The following is a 24,340-nucleotide window of genomic DNA, read 5'->3' on the forward strand; positions in this document are numbered from 1 at the left end:
TACTGTTTCTCAACCAGAAGTTATAGGCTGGATGCAGGAATTACTGGGCAAAATTATACGGCCTGTGTTATGCAGGAGGTCAGGCTAGATTATTATAAGGCTCCCTTCTGGCTTTAAAATTATTAATCTATCAATGTAATTTCCTGTTATTTGAATTTATCACAACAATAGCACCAGTACATATGTGATATAAGTAAGATTTATTGGCCAATGCTAACATCTTGCTTAAGAGAAAAGATGTGGAACCTGTAATGAGATCCCTGGTGATTTTAGGAAAAGAATTAGTATTTATAAAAAGGGAGGAGTCTGAAGCATTTAGTTGTACATAGCTCCCTGTTCTCTGATCACTCCCTGTGTGGTTAACCTCCAGTGCTAAAGAAACAAAGACAGACCTACATTGCTGCCTGGACTCTCTTTGTGGTTTGAGTTAAAGCCTCCCTGTTGAGGGACTTTGCAATATATAGTCAGGGGAGGAGACTGTGTACAGTGTCCCTCTGTTCCACAGGGGAAAATGTGCCTGTGTGAGAGTGGTATGGGATAGTGTGTACAGGCGTGATCAAGTGTGCAGTATGAGTGCAGGTGGGAGATATGTGGAGGTGAGTGTGGGCTGGGGAGTGTTTGCATGGTTTGAATGAATGTCTACAGTATGTACAGGGCCCATATTCTCTGAGGCACAATGGGGCCAAATTCTATGGCAACAACCTCTAAACTCCACGGAGACAACGCTAAATTCTGCTGAAACATTCATTTATTTAGTTGCAGCTGCAAGCAGGGAGACAAAAGGGAATTTGTAGGGCACCAGACTGCAGAAAAATGGTGAATTCCATGGCCTCTTGAAAAATACCAAATTCTACAGGGGCAGAATACATATGGCCCGGAGTATTGCGTGGGCGGGCACTCCAGGTGTTAGGCAGGGGGCTGGTTGCATATTTGTGAGGGATGGAGGGAACTCCGCGAGGTGGGGTGTGTTTGAGGCTGTGTGCTTAGTGTGTCTGTGGATTTGTGGGCTAGTGTGTGCTCAGTATGTGTGGGGAGGGGTGTATGGGGTGGGATGGGCTTGCATAGTGACTGTAAGGGTGTGGAGAGTGTTTTGATCGTAGAATGGGGCAATGGGAAGGGTAGTTCTTGCCAGCTGATTACAAACATTTTTCCGTGGAGGGGGCTAATATATGCGGAGCTGTACTAATCACCCAGGCAGACAACATACCAGTCATGGCATGTAATGACCTGTTTGTGCTTCCACAGATCTCCTTCTAATCCAAAAGTCGGACTGAAAATGGAGCCCTTCCATGGAAAAGCCTCGACACACCGAACACCCCCGCGTTTCCAGATGTCCCTCTGTGGTCGCAGCGCAGCCTTCTACCTGAAGACATCTCGGATTCACAGGCACTGAGTGCAGCTGCCAGGAGCGAGCCCCCCGCCCCCGAGCACTCGCTCGCTCTCTCTCCTATAGGCTGGTGGAGGTGCCCAAACCCGCATCTCCTGACGCCGCTGTCTCCTCCTCGGCAGCGATTCCGTGCGGCGGGAAGAAGCCCGGTGACAACAATCCCAAGCAGCGGCGGCGGCGGCGGCGGCGTGGATGCAGCGGCGGGGCCGCCTGGCTGGGATTCCCGGAGGAAAGGGGGAGACTGTCCCTTCCCGCCTCTCCCGTCCGGCGAGCCGCGGGGCGCGGGCCGCGGGGGGGCGAGCGGCTGCCGGCGGCTTCAGGGGAATGCGGCACTAGCGTCTCCCCCAGACCCCGCGGGCACAGCCGCGGCACCGCGTCCCTCCTCCGCCGCCCGGCCGCCGGAGGGGGCTTCTCTCCGCAGCCTTCCCTTTCGCCGTGCCTCGGCTCCGCTATGGTGGCTGCCGCCCCCCGCGCGCCGGAGCGGGGCTGCGCGGGCCGGCTGCGGCGCTGAGTGCAAGGGGAGGCAGGTCCCCTCCGGCCGCTGCGGGCTGGGGGGCTCTCTCCGCGCCTTGCCGCGGCCGGCTGCGGCGGGCGGACCTGGGGAGGAGGAGGCGCCATTGCCAGGAGGATTATTGCCGGGGGTGCCGGTGCAGAGCGGGCAGCAGACCCCGGCGTCGCCCGCGCCCATCCCCGCCGCCCTTTGCCTGGCCGGGGGAAGCGGCCACCCAGCGATGCGCCCGGCGTGAGGGAGCCCGTGCCCCCGCCGCCGCCCGCAGCATGCCGCCCTCCCCGAAGAGACCCCGCGCGGCCGCGGCCGCCGCCTGCCCTGCCATGCTGCTGCTGCTCCTGTGCTTGGGCTGGGCGCGGGGACACTCCCGGGGGGCGGCCGGGCTGGCCCCCAACGCCACCACGCCGATCTCCATCATGGGCTTGATGCCGCTCAGCCAGTCGGAGGAGGACCAGAAGAGCAAGATCGGCCGGGGCGTGCTGCCCGCCGTGCAGCTGGCCATGGATCAGATCCGCAACGAGTCCCTGCTCAACCCCTACTCGCTGGACCTCCGGCTCTATGACACCGAGGTAGGGATGCTGTTCTCCGGCGGCAGCCTCTCAGTGCCAGCCCGCTGCCCCCTCCCCCGCGCCTGCCTGGGGTGTGCAGGGGAGGTGCCCCGGGAAGTCCGGGGGATGCGGCAGGCGCTGGGAGCGGGAAGGGCATTCCCCCTCCCCCACACCTCCCAGAGCCCCGGACCTTGGGGCATCCGGACAGGTTGATGCGCAGCTGATTGCTCTCCCCACTTGGCCTGACCCGCGAGCTCTGCTCCGGGCATCAGCCTTGTGTGTCAACATGGAGTGCAAACACCCGACAGATGTTGAGGGCTGCAAATGGTGTTTTGCCATGGAGCGAGACTCCGGCGAGATAGCCCAGGGTGCAGTGGTGGAGAAGCAGGCAGCGGGGCGGACGGGCCATATTGTGCTCTCAGTGACACCGGGGCACGGCCGGACGAGCTCAGCGGGCATCAATGGGCTTGCTCCGCATTTTGTAGCGGTGTCGCTGAGAGCAGAATGCGGCCGATACCACCTCTGCTGGCTTGTTGGGGAAGACAGGGGGCACGGTGACTAGGTGGGAGCTGGGCCGGGCAGGTGTCTAGGTTGCTAGGTTGTCTGGTAGCTTGGGTTTGCTTCCCTTCTTCTTGACATAAGCTTGTAGAAGGATGGGTTTAGTTGATGATTTCTACGTTAAGAACCGCAGGCTGTCTCTCTTTCCCAGCGCGGTTTCGATTTATTAAGCAACAGATGCACGTCAATGACCTTCTTTCTTTCTTTTCTCCTCCCCCCTCCCTCCCCCAATGAGCCTGCCCTGCGATCAGGATTTATAAAATGCAGCATTTGGATTTGAGTGGCAATTGATGTAGCTGAAGGAAGCTCTGTGAGGAGGTGGGAAAAGGAGCTTGTGGGTTTTGTCACATTTCAGCTTTAGCTTCCATGGTCTGAGCAGGCAGGGACGTCCTTCCAGAGGTGTGTTTGGAGGGTGAATGCAAAGTAAGGATGTGAATACATCTTCGTCTTCTAGTTCTCGCAGATTTATTCAGCGTAAGCATTACCCTGTTTGATGTAGAGATCTATGTCTCCTTGTCCTCACTACCCCATTTGTTACGATTAATAGGTTATGTAGTGGTATCAATTGCGTGTGGTGCGCGCTCTCTCACACACACATACCACCGTTAAGGAATGCAGGCGAATTTCAGAGGTGACAGCATGAATACAGTGTTGTGAAATCAAAGCAGCGGATGTTCACAAAGAGTTAAATTTGCAGTTTCTCCGTGTTGTGTGTATGCCACATATAATTCCTGTAAAGCCCTATGTTTCAGATCTGTTTCTTTGAGGCTGGAGGAGGGCATTGGGCCGGAAACGATGTCAGATCTGGTACAAAGAAAAGGAGGACTTGTGGCACCTTAGAGACTAACAAATTTATTTGAGCATGTAGCTTATGCTCAGATAAATTTGTTAGTCTCTAAGGTGCCACAAGTCCTCCCTTTCTTTTTGCGGATACAGACTAACACGGCTGCTACTCTGAAACCTGAGATTTGGTACAGGAATTTCTCATTCTCTTTAATTGTATAGAGGGATATGGGGTTTGGAAAAGTATTTTTTGCTGAATTACACTTGCTTTTCGTCACAACTTTAATAAACGTGTGTTTGCAGCGAATAAATGCTGATTCAATGTTGAACCTTTCCTGAAGATGGCAGTCATTTCTTGTGTAATTCTAGTGTCTGATACCCATTTCCAAGACAAACCTGGTAAAGCAATTGACTATTGAACATCTTCCCTGTCCTAATCTGTTTTAAGAAAAACCCTTCTTTTCTCCTACTCTGTCCCCAAAATCTGATGGAAATAAACCGAGATCATCAAGGAGAGGCTGCTTTCATTGTAATATGTCTATTTAGGGAATCTCTTATTCTGTAGCTCCTGCTTTTTATTTACATAAAACTATATTATCTTTAGCATAGTAATTTTTCAAATCTCTTCAAGGGGAAATGCATATAATTGAAGACACAAATGCTAAGCAAACATTCTAAGGCAGCATTTTTTGTATTAATGCAATATGTTGAAATAGAATACAGACATGATGAGCCAAAGGTAGTCATTAGTTGTCCTTAGAAAATGAATGCCAGTGAACTGTGAAATGATAATGAAAGGGATTATGGGTTTTTTTCTGAATGACAATACCTGATTTTATATAAGCACAATATTTGTCAGAAATACTCACAATTTTACTAATTCATTCTTCTCTACATATCCTATTTAAACTGATAACTCCTAAAGATGGGATTATTACAAAAAATGTGTAAAGAAAAGAAAATAGGCAAACTTGGACAAGATTTCCCCTTTACATATAAGGATCCAATAATAGTCAATAAGCAGCTACACTTTTAATTAAACCTCAAAACATTTGTCTAGTATATGTATGTTATTTATTAGCACAGAATTTTCTTTCTGAACTAGAAAGCTAACACTGAAAGTATTTAGAAAACCAGTTCCATTTCTCAATGGGTTAAATAACAGTCTTGTTAAAAAACTCCACTTTTACTATTTAACGCTCCAGAGAAATTAAGAAATAGGGTCCTGTCATAAACCTGGTATCTAGCTTTGAATTCCCCTTGATTGTTAATAGCAATGACCGGGGGAAATACTGGATATCAGCTAGCCCTCAATGATCATAGGATGTTAATTCATCTTAATGTACAGGAGAGTTCATATACAATCCTCTAATGGCTACAGTGTAAAAAAAGTGCAGATTTGATTTTGAGAATGGCTGTGCTTGTTTTAATTGATACACTTTTCTTAGGTCCTTCAATTAGTGAAGATAGAATGAGGTTATCTATAGAATTAATTGGGAATGTAATAAATTGACACATGTACCATGTGAACAGGTTAACATTATTTTCATTTTATTAAAATATAAATTGTCTTTTCCGTGTTTAGAAAATGCTTAGCATATTTTGATCAGTATTGTATGCTTAACAGTAACAATTAAATAACTTAGCACTTGTGAAAGGTACCAGAATGACAGCACCTGAAAAAAAGTTGTCGGTCTATCCTCTAAATTTTAGTTATGCCAATGCAGGCTTCTTGATACTACTCAGCTGCTGTCTTAACTCTAATGTGGACAAAACGTGGGTAATAGTGTAGTTAAATTACCAGGCCCACTCAGTCCTTGCCCAACTGCTGAGATTGACAAAAATATGTGGCCTGTTGGTTAGAGCAGGAGACTTACATTCCATTCATGACATAATCACTGACCAGGGAGTGTGCATCTCTTTTAGGACATTACAGTTGCATTCTTACAGATACAGAGCCATCATCATCTCCTAAAGGGGAAACAGAACATTGAATTCAGGGCTTGATAGCAAGTGAAAGAATCTGATTTTTTAATATATTGAGATATACTATAAGTGCATTTATAATATTGAAGTCTACATATGGTAATGCTTTGGAATCTTAAACATTTTTTATTGTTTTTTTTACAAAATCCCCCTTGAGACAACTTTGTTTAAGTATGGAAATATATTGTATTTTTTTACAAAGTTGTAATGAAAAGCCCATGAAAAATAATTAAATTAATTCAAGTTGGATTGACTTATACAGTTTAAAGCATTTATATATTGAGATATTTTTCTGGCAAGTTAAATAAGTATTGTTAATTTACTGCTTGTGATTTCTGTAATATATAAAAATACGTTTACTGTAAATCCAATTATTTATATTCAAGTCATTGCCAGGCACTTTCTCAATTAGGCCACAGTTCAGGAAAGCAGTGAGTAGTTTCATGTTATAACTTTAGGCATATGATTAACCCCACTCCTCTTAAGCAAAGCACTTAAATATGTCAAAGGTAAGCACATGCGTAAGTCCTTTGCCGAAGTGGGGCACAGGCTAGATGGGGCTGTGTACTATATTTTCTCAGGAAAATGTGATCAAGCAAATTTATGAAAATGCAAAGGTTTGTTTCAAGGGAAATCAAAAGCCTGATCCTGCTCCAATTTAATGTTCCAATTCTGCAAACACTTATGCATGTGTTTAACTTTATGCACATGAGTACTACTACAGCTGCTCATGTGAATAACATTAAGTACAAGTGTAAGTATTTGTAGGATTGAGGATTAAGTCAGTGACCAAACTCTCATTGAGTTTTCAATACACTTTGAATAAGACCCTTCTTGACCATGCTAGATTTTGTTGTTTATGTTGTTTTAGAAATGTAGGGCCAAGTAAAGCGAGCTACTGAGTATCTTCTGCTCTCTAGGAGCCTGTCTACTGATCCAAAGTCTACTGACTTTAAAGGGCTTTGGATCTCGTTTTAGGAGTTGAGGAAACTTGACAAGTCTCAGTATTGGACCAATAACTAAGGTGTATTTCTTCTTTTTTTCTCCCTTTGGTTATACATTCATTCGGGTACTAGAGTAGAACTTAATTTTGTAGGAAATAAACAACCCTAACATAAAGGAACTGAGCAGTGTGACAGAGAATGTGGTATGTCACTAATATTTGTTCCATAGCAAGTGAAAGTTGGTAAGAGGGATTATAGGGAGAGATTTTTCAAAGTCACAGATGGGAGTCAGGCACCCAACTTCCACTGATTTTTCAATGGGAGTTGGGTGCCTACCTGCCCTTTGTGCTTTTGAACATAGCCCCTTAATGAGGAATATACTTTCTGTCTCTTGGAACCCCAGTACACAAAATGGCACAGACAGACTGCAAGTTTATGAAGCCTCAACACCTATAGCCAAGAATAATGGATGTACAAGTCAGAATTCAATCATCTTGTCTTTTGAAGATCAAAATTACTTAAAACAGGATTTGGAGCCAAGAAGGTGGGGGATTGTTTCAGAACTAGGGGGGATTATTATCAGAAAGAGGGAACAATAACATTGTACAGAGGTCTGAGATAATTTCACTTTCTCCAGATACTACACTTAATCTACCAGTACTTTGTAGAACTTCTGATGTAACTCACCCTGTTATGATAGTGTTCTTTAACATGAATTGAATCACCAATCAAAGATTTGGAAAACAGCTCTTGACACAGCAGGCAGATCATTGCAACACAGAAAGGAGAATGTCTCATGCTGTTGGTCCAAGAGTAACTAAGAGAATAGCTGAATTTCTAAGAATATAATGCATTTTCCCTCTCTTATTCTGTAACTAAGCAGAGAGTACCTTATCTAAACTATTTTATGAACAATTAAAATCTAGATATTTTCTGCAAATATCTTTCTGTTTTATTAAAATTTTCTTTCTATTTTCAATACATTGTTTAATTTTAAGAAGCCTATATCAGTCATAGATTGGTTTTGGTAACTTGTCACAGGCCAGTCCAAACAGAGCAAATCCTTTTAACCTCAAAAGAGAGGTAGTTAAAAAGGAAAAGGTGTCTGGATCCTTATCTCCATTCAGGAGTCTCAATCAAAAGGGGACAGACAAAAGTGTTCTCTCCCATCATGTTTCATAAAGGGCTGCAGTCAGGAGAATACAAGGGAGAAGCCTAAGGACAAGAAAGGAGATGTGAGCTGAAGGTGAAATTGACAAGCATTTTTTCTATGTCCTCATACTAGCATAGATTACACTCAGCACTAAAGATGGGGTGTTATTGGGTACACATCACACCTAGGAGAGCACAACCATTACATTGTAATTGTTAAATAGCAGTTTACACTTTCTGATATAGGTATTTACTGCAGAGTCCTATATATTAAACTACAGTTACACTTAAGTTGCAATGTGCATGAATAATTGTGAATAGCAGTGTTATTTTGGCAAAAATTAGAGCACATTTTTGGCGCTTAGCAGTAATAATAAATATACTTTGATTTTGAAAAGTAGTCTGTGGCCTATTCGGCTATCTTTTGATGTCACTCCAATAGAGACATAATGCTAAGGCTTCTCCTAGCTACCACACTACCTCTGGGATGTCTCTCTCTGTCTTTCTCCCTCAGGATTTTCCAAACATAAGATCACTTAATAGTTAATTGGCTGCTCTAATTTTCTACTTGCTTTTCCACTGGTGTTCAGGTGAGGGAGAGGAAAGGAGAGAGATGGGCAGCACTCCTTATTTAGGTATAAATCCCTGACTTACAGAAGGTGCATCCCTAAGTTTCTCTGCCAACATGCACACAGACAGCATAACATTCTCTGGCACATGCCTGTTAGATTTCATATGAGCCTCAGAGCTCATCATTCTATGTAAGGTGACATCGCAGGCTTGTGCAGAGAACTCCGCTTCAAACTGTAAATTGACTTCTTCTGTAGTATAAAGTTATTCTATCCTATGAATACATCAAGAAAGGAGCTTCAAATAATGATGAAGGGGGGAGGAATTGCTATTTCTGGGCTTGATAAACAAAAGCAGAATTCCTCCATGTGTGAACAAAAAAATGGGGTGAAATCCTGTGGATAACAGAATATTCGCTATAAAAAGGGTAGGGTGGGGAGCTGCAATGGAAATATTTTATTAAATCTCCTAGGGCTTGTCTGCCTGCAGAAGTTGCACTGATACAACTTAAATTGATTTAACTGAATAGACACAAACAGCATCACATTTCAAGACTTGTAACCACACAGCACCACCAATGATTTCAGCATGATGGAGAGTTTGGGAAGGTATTCCAGAGTCCCTTGCATTACTTCCAAGATCACTGCATTGTGGCCAATTTTTAGGGCATATTATGGAATTTCTATTGGCATTTGAGGGAATTCTGAAAGCATCCATCATCTGTTGGAATTCAGTTGGTGCCAATGCAATTCTGAACTGCAGAACTCCTCTTTATTACTATGGAGAAGCTGCAGCACTGTTTCTGAAGTGCTGACTAGAGGAATCTGCAGGTGGAGGGAGTTGCCAGAGGAGAACCCATCCTTTGATGCCACTCAGCCATTCCTGTTGAATTTATTCGTGGAGCAGCTGCACTCAGCAGAGTGACATGTTTGGGGCCACCCAATAAGCACTTCATTATGGGACTGGATCTTTGTGAAACCTGGAATGACCAGCAGTGGCTCCCGAACTTCAGAATGTGGAAGACCACATTCCTGGAGCTGTGTGTCAAGCTTACCTTAACCCGGCAGTGCCAGAACAACAGAATGAGAGGGCAAAATCTGAATTTTTTGAGTTTTTGGAATTTACTGCTACATGCAATGAATACCTTTCATGTACTAAGAGTACTTGTGGCACCCTAGAGACTAACAAAGTACTCCTTTTCTTTTTGCAGATACAGACTAACACGGCTGCTACTCTGAAACCTTTCATGTACTAGTAATCCTACAAAATAGTAAAATATTCTGAAAATCTAAGAAGCCAGATATGCTGTGGGCCTGATTCTTGGACCCAGCAAAACTGCACATAACTTGAGGTGAGGTTGATGTTTGCATCACCTTTGCGGTTCCTCAGTTCTGGGTCTGGCAGAGCACTAGATTGGCTCCTGGAGTAAGTTAGAGCAGCCTCAGGGTTGCTCTTATTTATGCCCCTCTGCCTGTGTTCCAAAGGGCTCTTCTGGCAATCTGGGATGTCTGGAATATAGCTTCAGTCATATTTCTGTGCTCCTTGCCATTTCCCCTATGTTGTCTGCAAGGGGGATGTTACAGAGCCTCTTTGCCACCCAGAGACTCCTTCCATGCAAAGGGAATTTCCAGTTGGTAAGATCTGCTGGGTTTGCAGCCCCTTTGCACCACTAGAGTAATGCAAAGGGACCACAGTGGAATGCAGAATTGGGCCCTGTGGGAGACTTGGCCTCCACCTTCAAGTGATGTAATAAGCGCTAATCCACAATCCCAAATCTGGGTTTGATAGGGAGGGGCTTCGGGCATGTGAATATCTGTCATTTTGACTTTAAGATATTAGTTTTGGGTTGTTTTTAAGCTTTCCCATCTGTCAGGTTTGATTACTATTTGGTAAAGAACTATTACCAAATGCTAGAAATGAAATCTAACAAAATTTGAAGGTAATGTCCTCTCCCCCAGCCAAATGTAATTTTAATAAAAATCTTATGATGTCAGGGTTAGATCACATAGACTGTTAAAATTGTTGTCAGGCTGGTACTGGAAATTTTAGATTCTTCTGCAAAGACTCTGTACCATTCCTAACTTATTAATAGATTTTAAGGTCAGAAGGTATTATTTTGATTATCTAACCAGATCTCGTGCACAACACAGGACATACATTTTACTCAGAGATTCCTGCACCTAGCCCTAAGTGTGAACTACACCAGTGGTTCTCAAATTTTAGCAACCCGAGAACCCCCATTTTGATTTAAAACTTTTTGAGGTTCCCCAAGCTGGCTTCCAATTTTCCCCAGGGGTGTCCTGCCCCCACTCCACCCCTTCCCTCAAGGCCCCACCCCACCTCTTTCCACCTGCACTTCTCTCCTGCCTCTCCTCTTCCCTGCCTCTTTCTGCCCCCTTCCCCAAGTGCGCCCCGTCCCCGCTCCTCCTCCTCCCTCCCAGCGCCTCCTGCCTGCTGCTGAACCGCTGTTCTGCAACATGCAGGAAGCACTGGGAGGGAGGGGGAGGAGTTGACCAGAGGGGCCGGCGGCCCCAGACATGACTCACGGACCCCCTGGAGTACCCTCGTGGATCCCCAAGGGACCTCGGACCCCAGTTGGAGAACTGCTGAACGAGACCACTGATTAATTATCACCACTGTTAAGAATTTTTATTTTATTTCCATTTTGAACTTCGCTGGCTTTAGCTTCTAGCCACTGTATCTTATAGTGACTTTATGTGGTAGATCAATGTTTGTCAATTTTTCCATACTGAGATCTCCCTAGAACTCCCTCCCATCTAGCTGGGATGTAGTTACCTCATTCCACCTAAGTATCATGTTACGTCTTTTAGACACAGCGTCAAATTGAAAGCTCATGTTAAGCCAGTTATCTACCATGATACCCCAACTCCTTTTCAGAATCTCTGTTTTCCAGAAGACAGTCCCTCCATCATGTAAATTTGGCCTCCATTCTTTGGGATGCCGCGTGGGGCTACCCTGAGAACTCCCCATCCCCCGTGTGGGGCTGGTCCAAGCCACTTGCCGGAGCCCTGCCCCGCACTCGCCGTGCAGGGCTGACGTCGCTTCTCACCTGAGCCCTGCCTGCCCCCCACTTGAGCCCTGCCTCCCCACTGCACAGGGCTGGCGTTGCCGCTCAACCCCCATCCACATTCCGCCGCACATCACCTTTTTTTTGGACAGAAGTGGGCATTTGTCCCATTTGCTCTTGCCAACTGATCAAGTTGGGAAGAGCAAACAGGACAAATGCCCACTTTTGTCAAAAAAGTCGAGATGGCCAGGACAGGGCTTAAAAAAGGGACTGTCTCGGTCAAAACAGGCGTACGGTCACCCTACCTTGCATTTGGCTGTATTAAAACATATTGTTGATTGTGCTGAGTTGACAAGCAATCCATATCACTCTGTATTAGTGAGCTATATCCATGTCCTTATTTACCACTTCACCAATCTTTGCATCATCTGTCACTTTTATCAGCAACAATTTTGTATTTTCTTAAAGATTATTGATAAAAATATTGAATAGTGTTGGGCCAAGAACCAGGACCGCACTAGAAATACCCCCACGCATTGTAGAGTCACCGTTAACATTTCCAATATATCAATTATTTACTTTTAATCAATTTAAAGTGTGCCATATTGATCTTGAATAGTGCCAGTTTTTCAGTCAGAATGCCATGTAGTACTAGATAGAATGTTTTACAAAAGCCCAAGTATATTATATCAGCACATTTATCCAGACTTGTGATATCAGGTTCACTTGAGAAGACCTATTTTTCATGAAACCATGTGGATTGTTGTTAATTAATAGACTCACTGCTTGCGGCAGTCCCCTGCATTTTTACCAGGTTGGCTAAAGCACCAGACACTGTGAGCCTAATTCATCATTGCCCTGCAGCACCTTTTTAATATCATAGCTTTACTTATCATACCATTTCCCTCACAAAATGGTATCCCTCCAGTATCTTTAGCCAGGGGATATTGGTCTGACTCTTTTCTGTTTTCTCCCAAATCATTTCCCATTATAGTTCCTGTGTTGGTTACACAAGGCAGGTTCCAGTTTCCTCTACAGTTTCACTGATCTACAAAATTCCTGTAAAGGAAGGTATACACAATAAGCCTCTTTGAAACCAGGTTGCATCCTTCTCCCTCAGGGAAATGTAGTAAAAGGCTGCTTTTGGGATGTTAATTAACTTCCTTTCCACTGTTTACTGTACCTGCCCTAGCAGACAATTTAGTGTTTGCCTAATAAAGAGCTAATACTCAGTAGATATTTTTCTTTACAATTTCAACTCTATATGAAATGTGACTCTTTGACAGATTAAAACTCAAGTTACACAACATGGAAGTAATTTGTATATTTTTCAAACATTATCAGTTTCAGGTATATTTACTCACATGTACTTTCAATGTTATCAGTGGAAAATGTATTAAATACACACAATAATATTACTACTCTGCACTCATATATGGCCTTCCTCATAGGATCATACAATGCTTTAGAAACACTAATGATTTCAATCTTACAAGAGCTCTGTGAGTCTGGGGAAGTGTGGGTATTGTTACTTACAGAAGGCAGAGGGCCCAATTCTCTCTCTTTCTCTTCCCCATCCAGAGAATTTTAAATGAGAATCAATTGCATGGTCCAGAGGCAGGGGAGGGAGGGCCAAGGCTGACCCACATAGGATAAGTACTTACCCCAAATCACACAGCAAGTCAATAGCACATCCAGGGATAATATTCAAAATGCCTGACTCCCAGTCCTGCGCTTTAACAACCACTATCATACATTCCTTCTCCACCACTTAGATGCTGCATTTTACTGCTTTACCAACAGAAATACCAGTAGAAATCAGGGAGTTAGCAAGAGACAGAAAGGACCTATGGAATGTAGCAAAACATGCAGGATAGCGACTGATACAGGTCCAAACATCTAGTTTAGTCACTTCAGTCTGACTTGTTACATGATTTAGGGTTTGTGTACATGGGGAAATTGACCAGAATAGCTATTGCAGAATGAACTATTCCACAATAGCTATTCTAGAAAAGCTGCCATGTGGACATTGTTATTCTGCCTTTTTCTGATTTAGTTTATTCCACTTTGGAAGTCTCTTAAAATAAACCAGAAAAAGAGGGAGTTATTCCAGAATGGCTATTGCACTTTGCATTCACACTCTACTGTGCCTTATTCCAGAGAATCTTTCTTGTGTAGACAGTTCCTTAGGCTGCTAAATAAATGGTCAGATTTTCAAAAGTGCTAAGTAATATACAGCTCCTCTTGACATCAGTGGGAGCTGCTGGGTAATCAACATTTGTAAAAATCAGTAAAGTTATTTAGGAGCAAGATGGCACTCTGAGCAGCAGACAGAAATGCAATTTATAATTAAGAACAAATGCATTCACAGTTTCTTACCTTAAATTTTTAAATTGCTTGACTTAACTTTCTAAATCAGTATAGTATCTTTCTAAATCAAAGTCCTTCAAATAAAAAGTCCTTTGAAACTATTGCACATTATTTTACTTTCACAAGATACTAGATGCAGGGATCTTTATAAATCAGGCATACTTTAATTTCATAATTAACATATACGTTTTAGGCATAGTATTATTAGGTAATTATTTCCATAGCCTATGCTGATAGAAGTGACTTTTATGACTGTAGCAAAAATATTGTTTTGTAAGAGTCCTATGTCCCTAGAGCCTTATTACTCAGTATACAAACCACAGGCCACTGGTGACTTGCAATCATGTTTTCTGCAGCTTTCACTTTGATCCCGCTCTACTCCACTGATTGCATCCTAGAGATGAAAAAGTCTATGGCCAATCATTCATAGATTTTAGAACCAGAAGGGGCATCGAGTTTGACCTTCTGCGTAACACAGGATAAATGAAATAGATTGAGTTTACTTAGTATCTCATTCTATGGCAGGTTTTCCAGACCTTGAATCATTCTTGTAGATCTTTTTGGAAGCCTTTCTAGTTTGTCAACACCCTTTTCAAAGTGTGGATACCAGAACTGGATACACTATGTTAGTAATGGTCTCACTAATGCCATTTACAATGGTAATATCACCTTTCTACTTCAATCCTGTTGCTCAGCAGGGAGGAGATGAGATAGACCCTTGTGCCACCTGTTAGGAGGCAACAGAAGCTGTGTGTGCAGCAAAAACAGATTCTTCTGCTTTCTTCAGATGAAGCTCTCTGGACTACAAGCAGGCCAAATTGCTCTGGGTAGTAGTGTGGAAAGTAAATCCTTAGAGGAGCATTGCACCAGCTGTCAGCTGCTTCTCAGTTGAACAGCTGGCTCCTGAAAAGCTGAGGCACACACAGAACAGAGCTGTGCAGGAGTGGCTTAATCTTGGTAGTGTCTCCTCTCCTGTCATGGGAGGAAGATGTATCTTGGTGTGACAATCGGAGTTACCATCAAAAATAAATCATATTAGAGTCAAATAGATAATAAGGGCTTCAAAGAACCTGTGAGTATGCCATACCCTGATTAAAATAAGCAATTAAACATAGAACTCAGAGATACAAAGGGGGTGAATGATAATCAGAGCAGAGTGAATAACTGATTTTTCGGTTTAGTGGCCAAACCGGAAAAACAAATAATTTCAGATCAACCCAAATGAACACTCTTTTGTTCTTTCTCACTGAAAGAAACAAAACATTGTTTCAGTTTGAAAGACTCATTTAATTTGATCCAAAATGGAATGTTTCATTTTGGTTTTGTGTGGGGTTTTTTTAACCTTTTTTGGGTATTTTTATTTTGGTTAAATCTAGCTAAATTACTAAATGAAATGTCTTGTGGAAGTGAAAAGTCCAAATGTTTTATTTAGAAAAATATTGAAACATTTTGACTTTTTTGGATTTTCCCCCCCATTTTTTCAGATGAAACTTTTTGCTGACTTTGACCCAAATTCCCAAACAATTTCAATTGATCGAAAACTGCAATTTTTGGCAAATAAATTATTTTCCAAAACATTTCTCCCAGTTTTAATGATAATCTGCTTTGAAAAAAGGCAGTGCATCAGTGTGGGATAGGAACATGCCTCTAAATGTTAATGGACTGTCCTCAAGAGGGGAGAAACTATTGTGTGGGAGGCATGAAATGACACATAGCTGCAGTTTAAGTATATAGTCAAACTTTAACATGAGGTAATAACTTCTAAACTGGACCGTGTCTCAGAAATACAGATGAATGAGTCCGGAACTCAATTTAAAATGCTATAAATACAAGGGAACAATAAACGTATCTCCCTTTGCCTTTGGAATGCACCAAACAACAACAAATGACCAAAAAAACCTCCCCCAAACCCCTCACAGAAGGTCTTTCTGTAAGTGCTTTATCCATCCCTTTTCTGAAAATGATCCTGTTCTGAGACTGAAGTAGGAAAAGAGGAATACATGTGTGCATGTGACATCACACACAAGAAATGCTAACAGTGACTAACATGGTCGTCCATTCTTCCTTAAGGCTGGAAATTAGCTTCAACAACAATTTATTGATTATCACTAAAGAAAAATAAGTAAATTGTTTGCTCAAAACAGCTAAAAAATTTGAGGAATATTGGTTCAAAACTGAATAGCCTAATTGGTCTTTAGTTTAAATTTCTTTGAAAATTAGCACAATTCAAAAAATTAACAAATTTAACTTTAAAATTTGAGAAGTAGATTTAGGAAGCACATACAGTGAATCATTTGTTGGATTTGGATTTGAGAGTTGCTCATGACTGTGGAAAAAAATTCTGTGTGTATAGCAAATTCAGTTGAGAAAATTCTCTTGAGAGATGTGACTAAGGTAAAACATATGCTTTACAGGTGTTTTATGTAGTATGAGCAAATTTCCCTTCTCCTGATGGGCAAATCTGTGTGTTCAACTACATGAATGGCACCTATGGCTAGTTAATTCAGCAAAGTGAAAAGTTGTGGACATCTGTTTTGATATACAGAAAATAGGATTAATTTTAGCAGGAAAAATCTTTGAAGATCTGAAACAGGAAAGTAAATTCTGATTAGGTGGCTAACTCTTCCTGGCAGGAAACAGATTTTATGGAAGTTGACAACTATGTCAAAATAAAACCAGTATAACCAGTCAATTCTGGAAAAGAAAAATAATTTAAGTTAAATTATGGCCAGAAAGGTGGCTATGTGACCATGATACCTCTGAATCCCCATATTTTCCCCCACTGCATATTCAGTCATATATACTTACTTCAGTGAAAACAGAAATGTTGCTACCTTTTATTCCTTTTAGCAACTGCAGAGATTAATTCTTTTCTGACTAATGCATCATCAACAGAATGTTAACTAAGATCCAATTGTAGAATCTTCATTCATGGTGATGATGAATGAGATGGAAAGAACATAGTTTGCAGGGCTGGGGTTGGGGGGAATACACCATCACCTTTTTCTTGCAAAATGATCAAATGTGATGTAGAGTAATGGAGAGACAGTAAATATGGGAATTCCAGGATTCTATTTTTATAGGCACTTATCAGAGCAGAACTTCTCTTTAAGAAAAAAGGGGCAAGTGAAGGTGACCTCCCAGAGTGTTTATTGGATTTGTTTCAATACAGTGCTACTTGGTGGAAGTCTCAGTTACACTTGCTGAAACAGTTTTCAGTACCAGAATCCACTGCTGAAAACCATTTTCTGAAAAGGATTTCTGAGCGTTGATATATTTTTTAATGAAGAGCAACAAAGATTTGAAAAAAATAATTGTAAAGAATCATGATTTGTTCTCCCAGTTCAACAAAGCTATAGGTTGTAATACATAGGTACAACACAAGATTGACACTGGGCTATTAAACAGACACATCATCTGCTACAAATTTCAAGTGTTGTGTGCTGAAGTCAAAACAGCAGCACTTCTCTTTAAGCCCTAAATGTTTGGGAACAAGGTGCCTCCATGTCATTGTATATTTCTTTCTTAAACAGAAAGTGTTTATTAAAGCAAACAACTAAGCCCACAGGCACAGACTTCCACACAGCTCAAATTCCAGCATTATCTTCCTTGTTTACCAGGCATCATACCACATCACTAGGACAAGAGTGTGAGTTTAGGTATAGCCTGAGCAAGTTGTGGTGCATACAGTGCACCAAATGAGAAGTAGCCCTGAGAGGCATTGTGAGTCAGATACACAGATGAGTCACAATTTCTCTGTTGCTTTCCCTTTACTTATGGGGGTAGTAGTTTTTACTACTGGCTTATGCTGGTAGTAAATTGCTACCTATTTCACATTGTTGCAGTTATTCTGGTCAGCCAGTAGCTTCGTTTACTCCAAAATACTTGGACCTAAGATCTGAGTAGCCTATGTACAGATGGATGTGTGTGTGTGTGTGTGTGCTCTTACACATTCTTACTTTCTTGCACAGGAGCATAACATGAGTTGCAATGTAGCTGTTCGAATGCTACTGTGGCAGTGCAGGAATATTCAGTTTTCTGCAAAATTTAGTGCTAATGAGCTGGTTCTTCTGAAATCAGGTCTGATATGTTGCAGAAAACAAGAGGTCATACTGGTGAATCATTTTGTCCCTCTTTCTGCCAATAGTGGTGTAGTAGGAAGAGAGCCTGAGACATAAGCCCTTGTATCAGAGGCCTGATATAGGTTTAAGAGCTGGAAAATACTGATTGCATCATTATATCTATTCCCCTGCTAATGCAGAATTGATCTATCCTTGCATACTCTGTAGTGTTCTGACCAGATAATGTTCTAAATTACTCAGTGAGGGGGTTCCAATAATTTTGTGCTGGATTTGGGCCTAGCTCTTTGCAGTCTGGCAAGGACATAAACAGGAGTAAATCCCTTCTTCTCCCTGCCCTGCATGCTCCGCAATACTGCCTCACTGCATCAGGGCTGTAGACAAGCCTGGTGGGGAAGAGCGGGGGCTGAGCACTCAGCATTCTCCATTCACCCTGTGCTTGAGCCTGGGGGAGGGGAGAGAGGAATAAAAAATAGGTGGGCTCTGCTCTTCCCAGCACAGGTCAGGACTAGGGCTGCCAACTTTCTACTCGCAACTTTCTACTCTGAGGCCCCACCCATGCCCTGGCCCTCCTTTGAGGCCCCCACCCCTGCTCACTTCATCCACCCCCCCACCCTCCCCATCGCTTGTTCTTTCCACCCTCACTCACTCGCTTATTTTCACCAGGCTGGCTCAGGGGGCTGGGGTGTGGGAAGGGGTAAGGGCTCCGGCTGGAGGTGCGGGCTCTGGAGTGGGGCCAGGGATGAGAGATGTGGGGTGCAGGAGGAGGCTCTGGGCTGGGGGCTGAGGGGTTTGGAGTGCTGGAGGGGGCTCTAGGCTGGGGCAGAGAGTTGTGGTGTGGGGAGAGTGTGAGGGCTCCGGCTGGGGGTGTGGGCTCCAGGGTGGGGATGGGATGAGGGGTTTGGGGTGCAGGAGGGTGCTCTGGGCTGGGATTGAGAGGTTCAGAGGATGGGAGGGGATCAGAGCTAGGGCAGGGGGTTGGGGCACAGGGCGGGCGCTCAGGAGTGCAGGCTCCAGGCGGCGCTTACCTCAAAAAGCTCCCAGAAGCAGCCGGCATGTCCCCCCTTCAGCTCCTACAGGGAGGAGCGGCCAGGCAGCTCTGCGCACTGCCCTGTCTGCAGGCACCACGCCCACAAGGGGTGGTGCTTGGGGCGAGGGCAGCGCGCGGAGCCTCCTGGCTGCCCCTACATGTAGGAGGCGGAGCGGGGACGTGCTGACTGCTTCCTGAGCCACGTGGTGCAGAGGCTAGCAGGGAGCCTGCTAGTCCCACTGCATGGCACCACCAACCAGATAGTCAATGGCCCTGTCAGCTGTGCTGACCAGAGCTGCCAGGATCCCTTTTCAACTGGGTGTTCCTGTCAAAAATCAGACACTAACCAGGACAAGAGAGTTGGTACAAGGGTCAGTATGAAGTAACTGGCTACTGGTCAGCTCCAGCAGTAGACTGAAACACAGTTCCTTCCCTGGGCTCCTCCTGGGTCAGTGCAGGTATGCCTTACCCCTTTACTCAGGGATAGCTGTTAAAATGCTATCAAGCCCTTTATCACTTCCAGCTGAGATATTTAGAAGTTTTAACATAATTTTATTTAAATCATATATTCTGTACATTGGGTCATCCAATGTACAGAATGCAATTACCAAAAATTAGGAAGTTTACAATAAGAGATGGCTGGGAATTTTTTGATGAATGTTTTGTTTTTGGGTTTTTTTGGTCAGAAAATGCCAGTTCATTCAAACCAAAACTTTTTGTGGGAAAGGGTTGATTTAGAGAGATTTCTTGAAAAAAGTTTTGAAATTGTCAAAATGTTTTTTCTCAACATTTTCAAAATGAAAAATTCTGTTTTTCCATGCAAAATTACTTTTTGTTTAGAAATTGCATCTAATTATAGTAATTTTTTAACAATTAAAAATGGTTGAAATCAAAATTAAATGTTTTTGAAGTTATCCAAATAAAACATTTTGATTGAGCCAACCTGAATTTTTAAATTTTTTTTATTTTTGGTTCATGCACATTTTCAAGATTTAGATTTTTTTGTCTCAACTTGGAAAGGGATTTTTTTTTTGCAATCTCCAAAAAATTTTGCAGGATGGCAAAAGTCTTTTCCTCACAGATCTATTTATAATTATTGTGATTGCCCTGAAAATCTGCCAAGTTTTTCTTTAGATAAATAGGTATGATTACCTCAGGGTTTATAACTTCTTTATACTTATTATGGGTGTTCCTTAAGACTACTGCAAATACTGAGGTAAAATTAATTAGATATCTAAGATATTATCCAAAGCAATCATCACTATAGGAGAGAAGGTCAAACCTGCATTCCTTGTACATGCAAAATTCCCATTGACTTTAATAGAAGTTTTGTGTGCAGGGAGAATAGAGTTAGGTCCAAGATGTGCAACTGTGATTGAGCTATTTTATTCCTTTCTGGAAGCATATAAGATATTATCAACGTACAACACTACGTATTCTCTGTTTGGTTCATATAATGTAATTTGAAACAACGATTGACAGCTAAATAATACAAAATAAAACAAACTGAAGCAATATTGCATACGTAAGAGCATGAAGAGGCACTGAAAATAATATTTCAATATACTAGGATTTTGATCAACTAATAGAATACCAGATTTTAAAAGAATGACTATACTTATTTGTTTATAGATTTGTCAACTTTGGATGATTATTTCTGCTAAAGAAATGTCTGAAATGACACATGTTTAAAATTAGACTTGGCAGAGCAATTTGCCTAGAGATTATTCTTGTGAAATATTGATTCACAGCACTGCTGTGAGCAGGATTACTATCCAAATTGGAAAAGCCAGCCTTGGAGAGCTCTTTATCCTTTAATAACAATTAGCTCCTTTCTCAGAGGGACATAACTGACCAAGGCAAAAGAAAGCTGCAAAATGTCTGGCAGAGAGAGAAGCTGAGACCTGTTCTCTCTAGGGATGAATGCTCCAAAGGGAGACAGAAAGACAGAGAGAGACACTAGGAAAGATGGTTTTCTGGAGATGGAGGAGGGAGATTCTGGTAATTTACATGCTGCTAATAATCAGATGTTCTGAAGAACGGGATCGTACTCGCCTATCTATTCTTGGGCTTTTACCGGTCAGTTGCATAACAGGCCAGAGAAATCTAACAGCAGGAGTGTTACCTGCTATTCATTTAGCCTTGGAACATTTATACAGGCATTCATGGATTTTGAAGAACTATGAACTCCAGGTAACTGTAAAGGATACTCAGGTAAATGAAATGGATGTGGTAATGTTTACAGGCTTTTATGTTAAATAGTATGTGATCACACACTTTTAAGCTCTCCACTGCATTTTCAGTTGCCCATGTGTTGGGAATTCTCCCCTCATAGCAAGGCAGCTTCGGTCCTTGATAAATGTGTTTGTTGTGTTTTGTTTTGATTTTCTTTTCTCCACTATCATTTGGCTCTCTGCCTGAGCTTGGCCTGTTGGATGGAGGCTTGAGGCTCTGCCTCTCCTCCCAGGAGCTAGCAGCATTACATCAGTGAGTTGGGAGAAGTCGTACATCCAGTGTTGCACTCAGTACTCTGGAGGCAACTTGGCGGCAGTACTTCTCCTATTTGCTATGGTACTTGGAGGGTGTTCCCTCCCCATATCAATCACTGAGCCTTGCTGAATAATTCTTTTTCTCTGGACTATCTGTGTATCTCTGTGCTTTTTTTTCCTGCTTCCTCTGGAGGTAGCTCCACAGATCAACTCTCTGTTGCCTGTGTGTTACCATAGGGAAAGTCATTGTTAGAGAAGGAAGAAGAGGAGGATGTGCTGTGTGTCTGTCACAAGGGGAGGCAGTCAGTGCATGAGGCCTTGTTGGGTAAAGGCAGCTTGCTAGACCAAATGACCAGAGGTGGAGGGATGTACAAGAGCTGGAGGTTCTGAGGAATTAGATGTAAAGACATTTGAAGGGACACTTGTAGTTGTAATACTTCAAAATTTTATTCATCCCAAATATTTGAATCTCCTCTCTCATTTGCAAGATCATGAAGGTGGCATGGGAGAGATCCGACTAAGCAGACAAAAGTGAAATTAAAGCACTGATTTACATTGGAAGTTAAATATTACATTCCAATTCAAGAGAGAGCATTTTTAATCAAATGAAAGAAAGGCTCTCTCACACTCTGTAGCCTGGTGGTTTAGGGCACTGTGGTGGGAGATCAGGTTCAAATTTCTGCTCTGCCTGATGCAGAGTAATATGGGATGAAAAACTCTGCTCCAAATCAGGGAAACAGGGACTTGAAATTGAATTGCCCACATCAGTGCCCTAGCCACACATATCCCTTTCCTGAATCAAAAAGCTCTACTTTCAATCTGAAAATGAACATGTTGACACAATTCCATTTTTGCAAAAATGTTCAAAAGGTTTTGGTTTCATTCCAATGTAGCAAGAAACCAAATTTCTAATGTTGTTGCAAAACAGAATTGTCATCATCTGATCAGCTCTACCTAACTCTAAGACCCACGTTCTGTGGTGCTGTGTGGCCATTTTGCACCACCCTGCCAAATGATTCTAGCTCTACAGCTCGTGTAGCCAGCCACAGGAGGATCATCCTACCTAGTGTAAAGGGATTCCTTCCATGGAACAGAGATAGTGCAGAATCTCTTACACCCCCATTTCTTCTCCCTCTCTTCCTGCTGCCAGCAAAGGGGGAGAGGATAGCTGGAAAAGGGAGGCTGATACAGTTTCTGTATTGCTTACTGATCCCCAGGTGCTGTACTGCTTCTGGGGTTTGTTGGCACTCAGCTGATCTAAGAGTAATTCTTGGGCTCTTCTGATTTATGCTGGTAGTCCAGACGGAGGACTGCCCCTCACGCAGTCAGCCCAGGACTCGGGGAGTGCAAAGGTCACCTGAACTATGTTGTGTGATCCTGGGCTATAGCTGAGGATCTTGGTCTATATGTCAAGTTATTGTAGTATGTAAGGTACACAGCATTACATACAAATAAAAAAAGTTAATTGATCAATCAAATATTTTCAATCTGTCAGCTTCTGTTTCTGTCCACACATATCAGCTTACACAGTGAAACAATAATAGTAGAAAAAAAACAGGAGTACTTGTGGCACCTTAGAGACTAACACATTTATTTGAGCATAAGCTTCCGTGGGCTACAGCCCACTTCATCGGATGCATGCAGTGGAAAATACAGTAGGATGATTTTATATACACAGAGAACATGAAACAATGGGTGTTACCATGCACACTATAATGAGAGTTCTCGTTATAGTGTGCATGGTAACACCCATTGTTTCATGTTCTCTGTGTATATAAAATCGTCCTACTGTATTTTCCACTGCATGCATCCAATGAAGTGGGCTGTAGCGCACGAAACCTTATGCTCAAATAAATTTGTTAGTCTCTAAGGTGCCACAAGTACTCCTGTTCTTTTTGCGGATACAGACTAACATGGCTGCTACTCTGAAACCTGTCAGTAGAAGAAAAATTCTTCATATTAGTCAAACCAGAACCTAGCAATGAAAGAAGTGCTGAAAAGTTCTGAAGTTAACACTAAGGCCCTGAGCCTGAAAATGACTGCATGGAGGTGAATTGCTGTGCCTATGTGGAACCCCCATTAAGTCAGTTTAGCACCAGTTCAACAGTGCAAGCGGTGCAACAGTCCACTAACATGCAATCACTTTCCAAATTGGGACATAACTGATTTAATATTTTCTAACCTACCAGTCATAGGCTGAAAATGTAATAGAAACATGTTAAAGTACATTTTTACCCCTCAATATATTGGGGAGGGGGAGGGGAGGAACTTCCTCTAGGAATAACAGGCACAGTTCAGCCTCTATGATCATGGAAATTCTTGGCCTCTCTAATGAGTCTGCCAAAGTGTGGTCATGAGTTTGTGATGTGGGAGTGGAACGGAAAGCCACCACACACTTCTCATATAGGGCAAACTTAATTGTCATTCCTTGTGTTTGCATTATGTTAGTCTCTAATTTCATGAATGCATGCTATTTTTTCCCACATGGATGGTCAGCAGGTTTTGAATTGGGTAACTCCAGATCCACAGCATAGACCTCTACTATTTGAGTGAAAGGAGCAACTGGTAACACAGTTAGGCTGCTGTTCTCTAGGTGAATTAATCTCTAGAGGAGGACATAAAACACAGTGAGTTACATAATTATTTGTGAGGCAGCAGTGGAGTGTGGGGCATCAGGATTTCTGGTTTCTATTCCTGTCTCTGTGAGTAGAGTATGGTCTAGTGATTAGAGCAGTGGTTATCCACATGATAGCTAGGCACATAGATTTGGTACAGTCTGAAAGACAGTATGATTGAGTGAATGAGAATTGACTGTGTCATATTAGTGTTCTGGGCTCTGTTCCCAGCTCTGCTTGGAGAGACCTTGTGCAACCTGTCAGTTACTCAGCTACCTCTCTCCTGGGGTGGA

At 42.8% G+C, this 24,340-nt stretch overlaps 1 protein-coding gene across 3 annotated transcripts in view; it reads left to right on the forward strand.

Moving 5' to 3' along the window:
- The first annotated feature begins 2,164 nt into the window (after nucleotides 1-2,164).
- GABBR2 (gamma-aminobutyric acid type B receptor subunit 2) overlaps nucleotides 2,165-24,340 on the forward strand; it is an 854,643-nt gene continuing 832,467 nt past the window's right edge. For all 3 annotated transcript variants that reach the window (XM_048839469.2, XM_048839471.2, XM_048839470.2), the window contains exon 1: nucleotides 2,165-2,464. In XM_048839469.2, coding sequence (XP_048695426.1) covers nucleotides 2,165-2,464 — 300 coding nt within the window. The remainder of the gene's footprint in view (nucleotides 2,465-24,340) is intronic.

This window comes from Caretta caretta, chromosome 2, assembly GCF_965140235.1.
Source record: "Caretta caretta isolate rCarCar2 chromosome 2, rCarCar1.hap1, whole genome shotgun sequence".
NCBI classification, from domain to species: Eukaryota; Metazoa; Chordata; order Testudines; family Cheloniidae; genus Caretta; species Caretta caretta.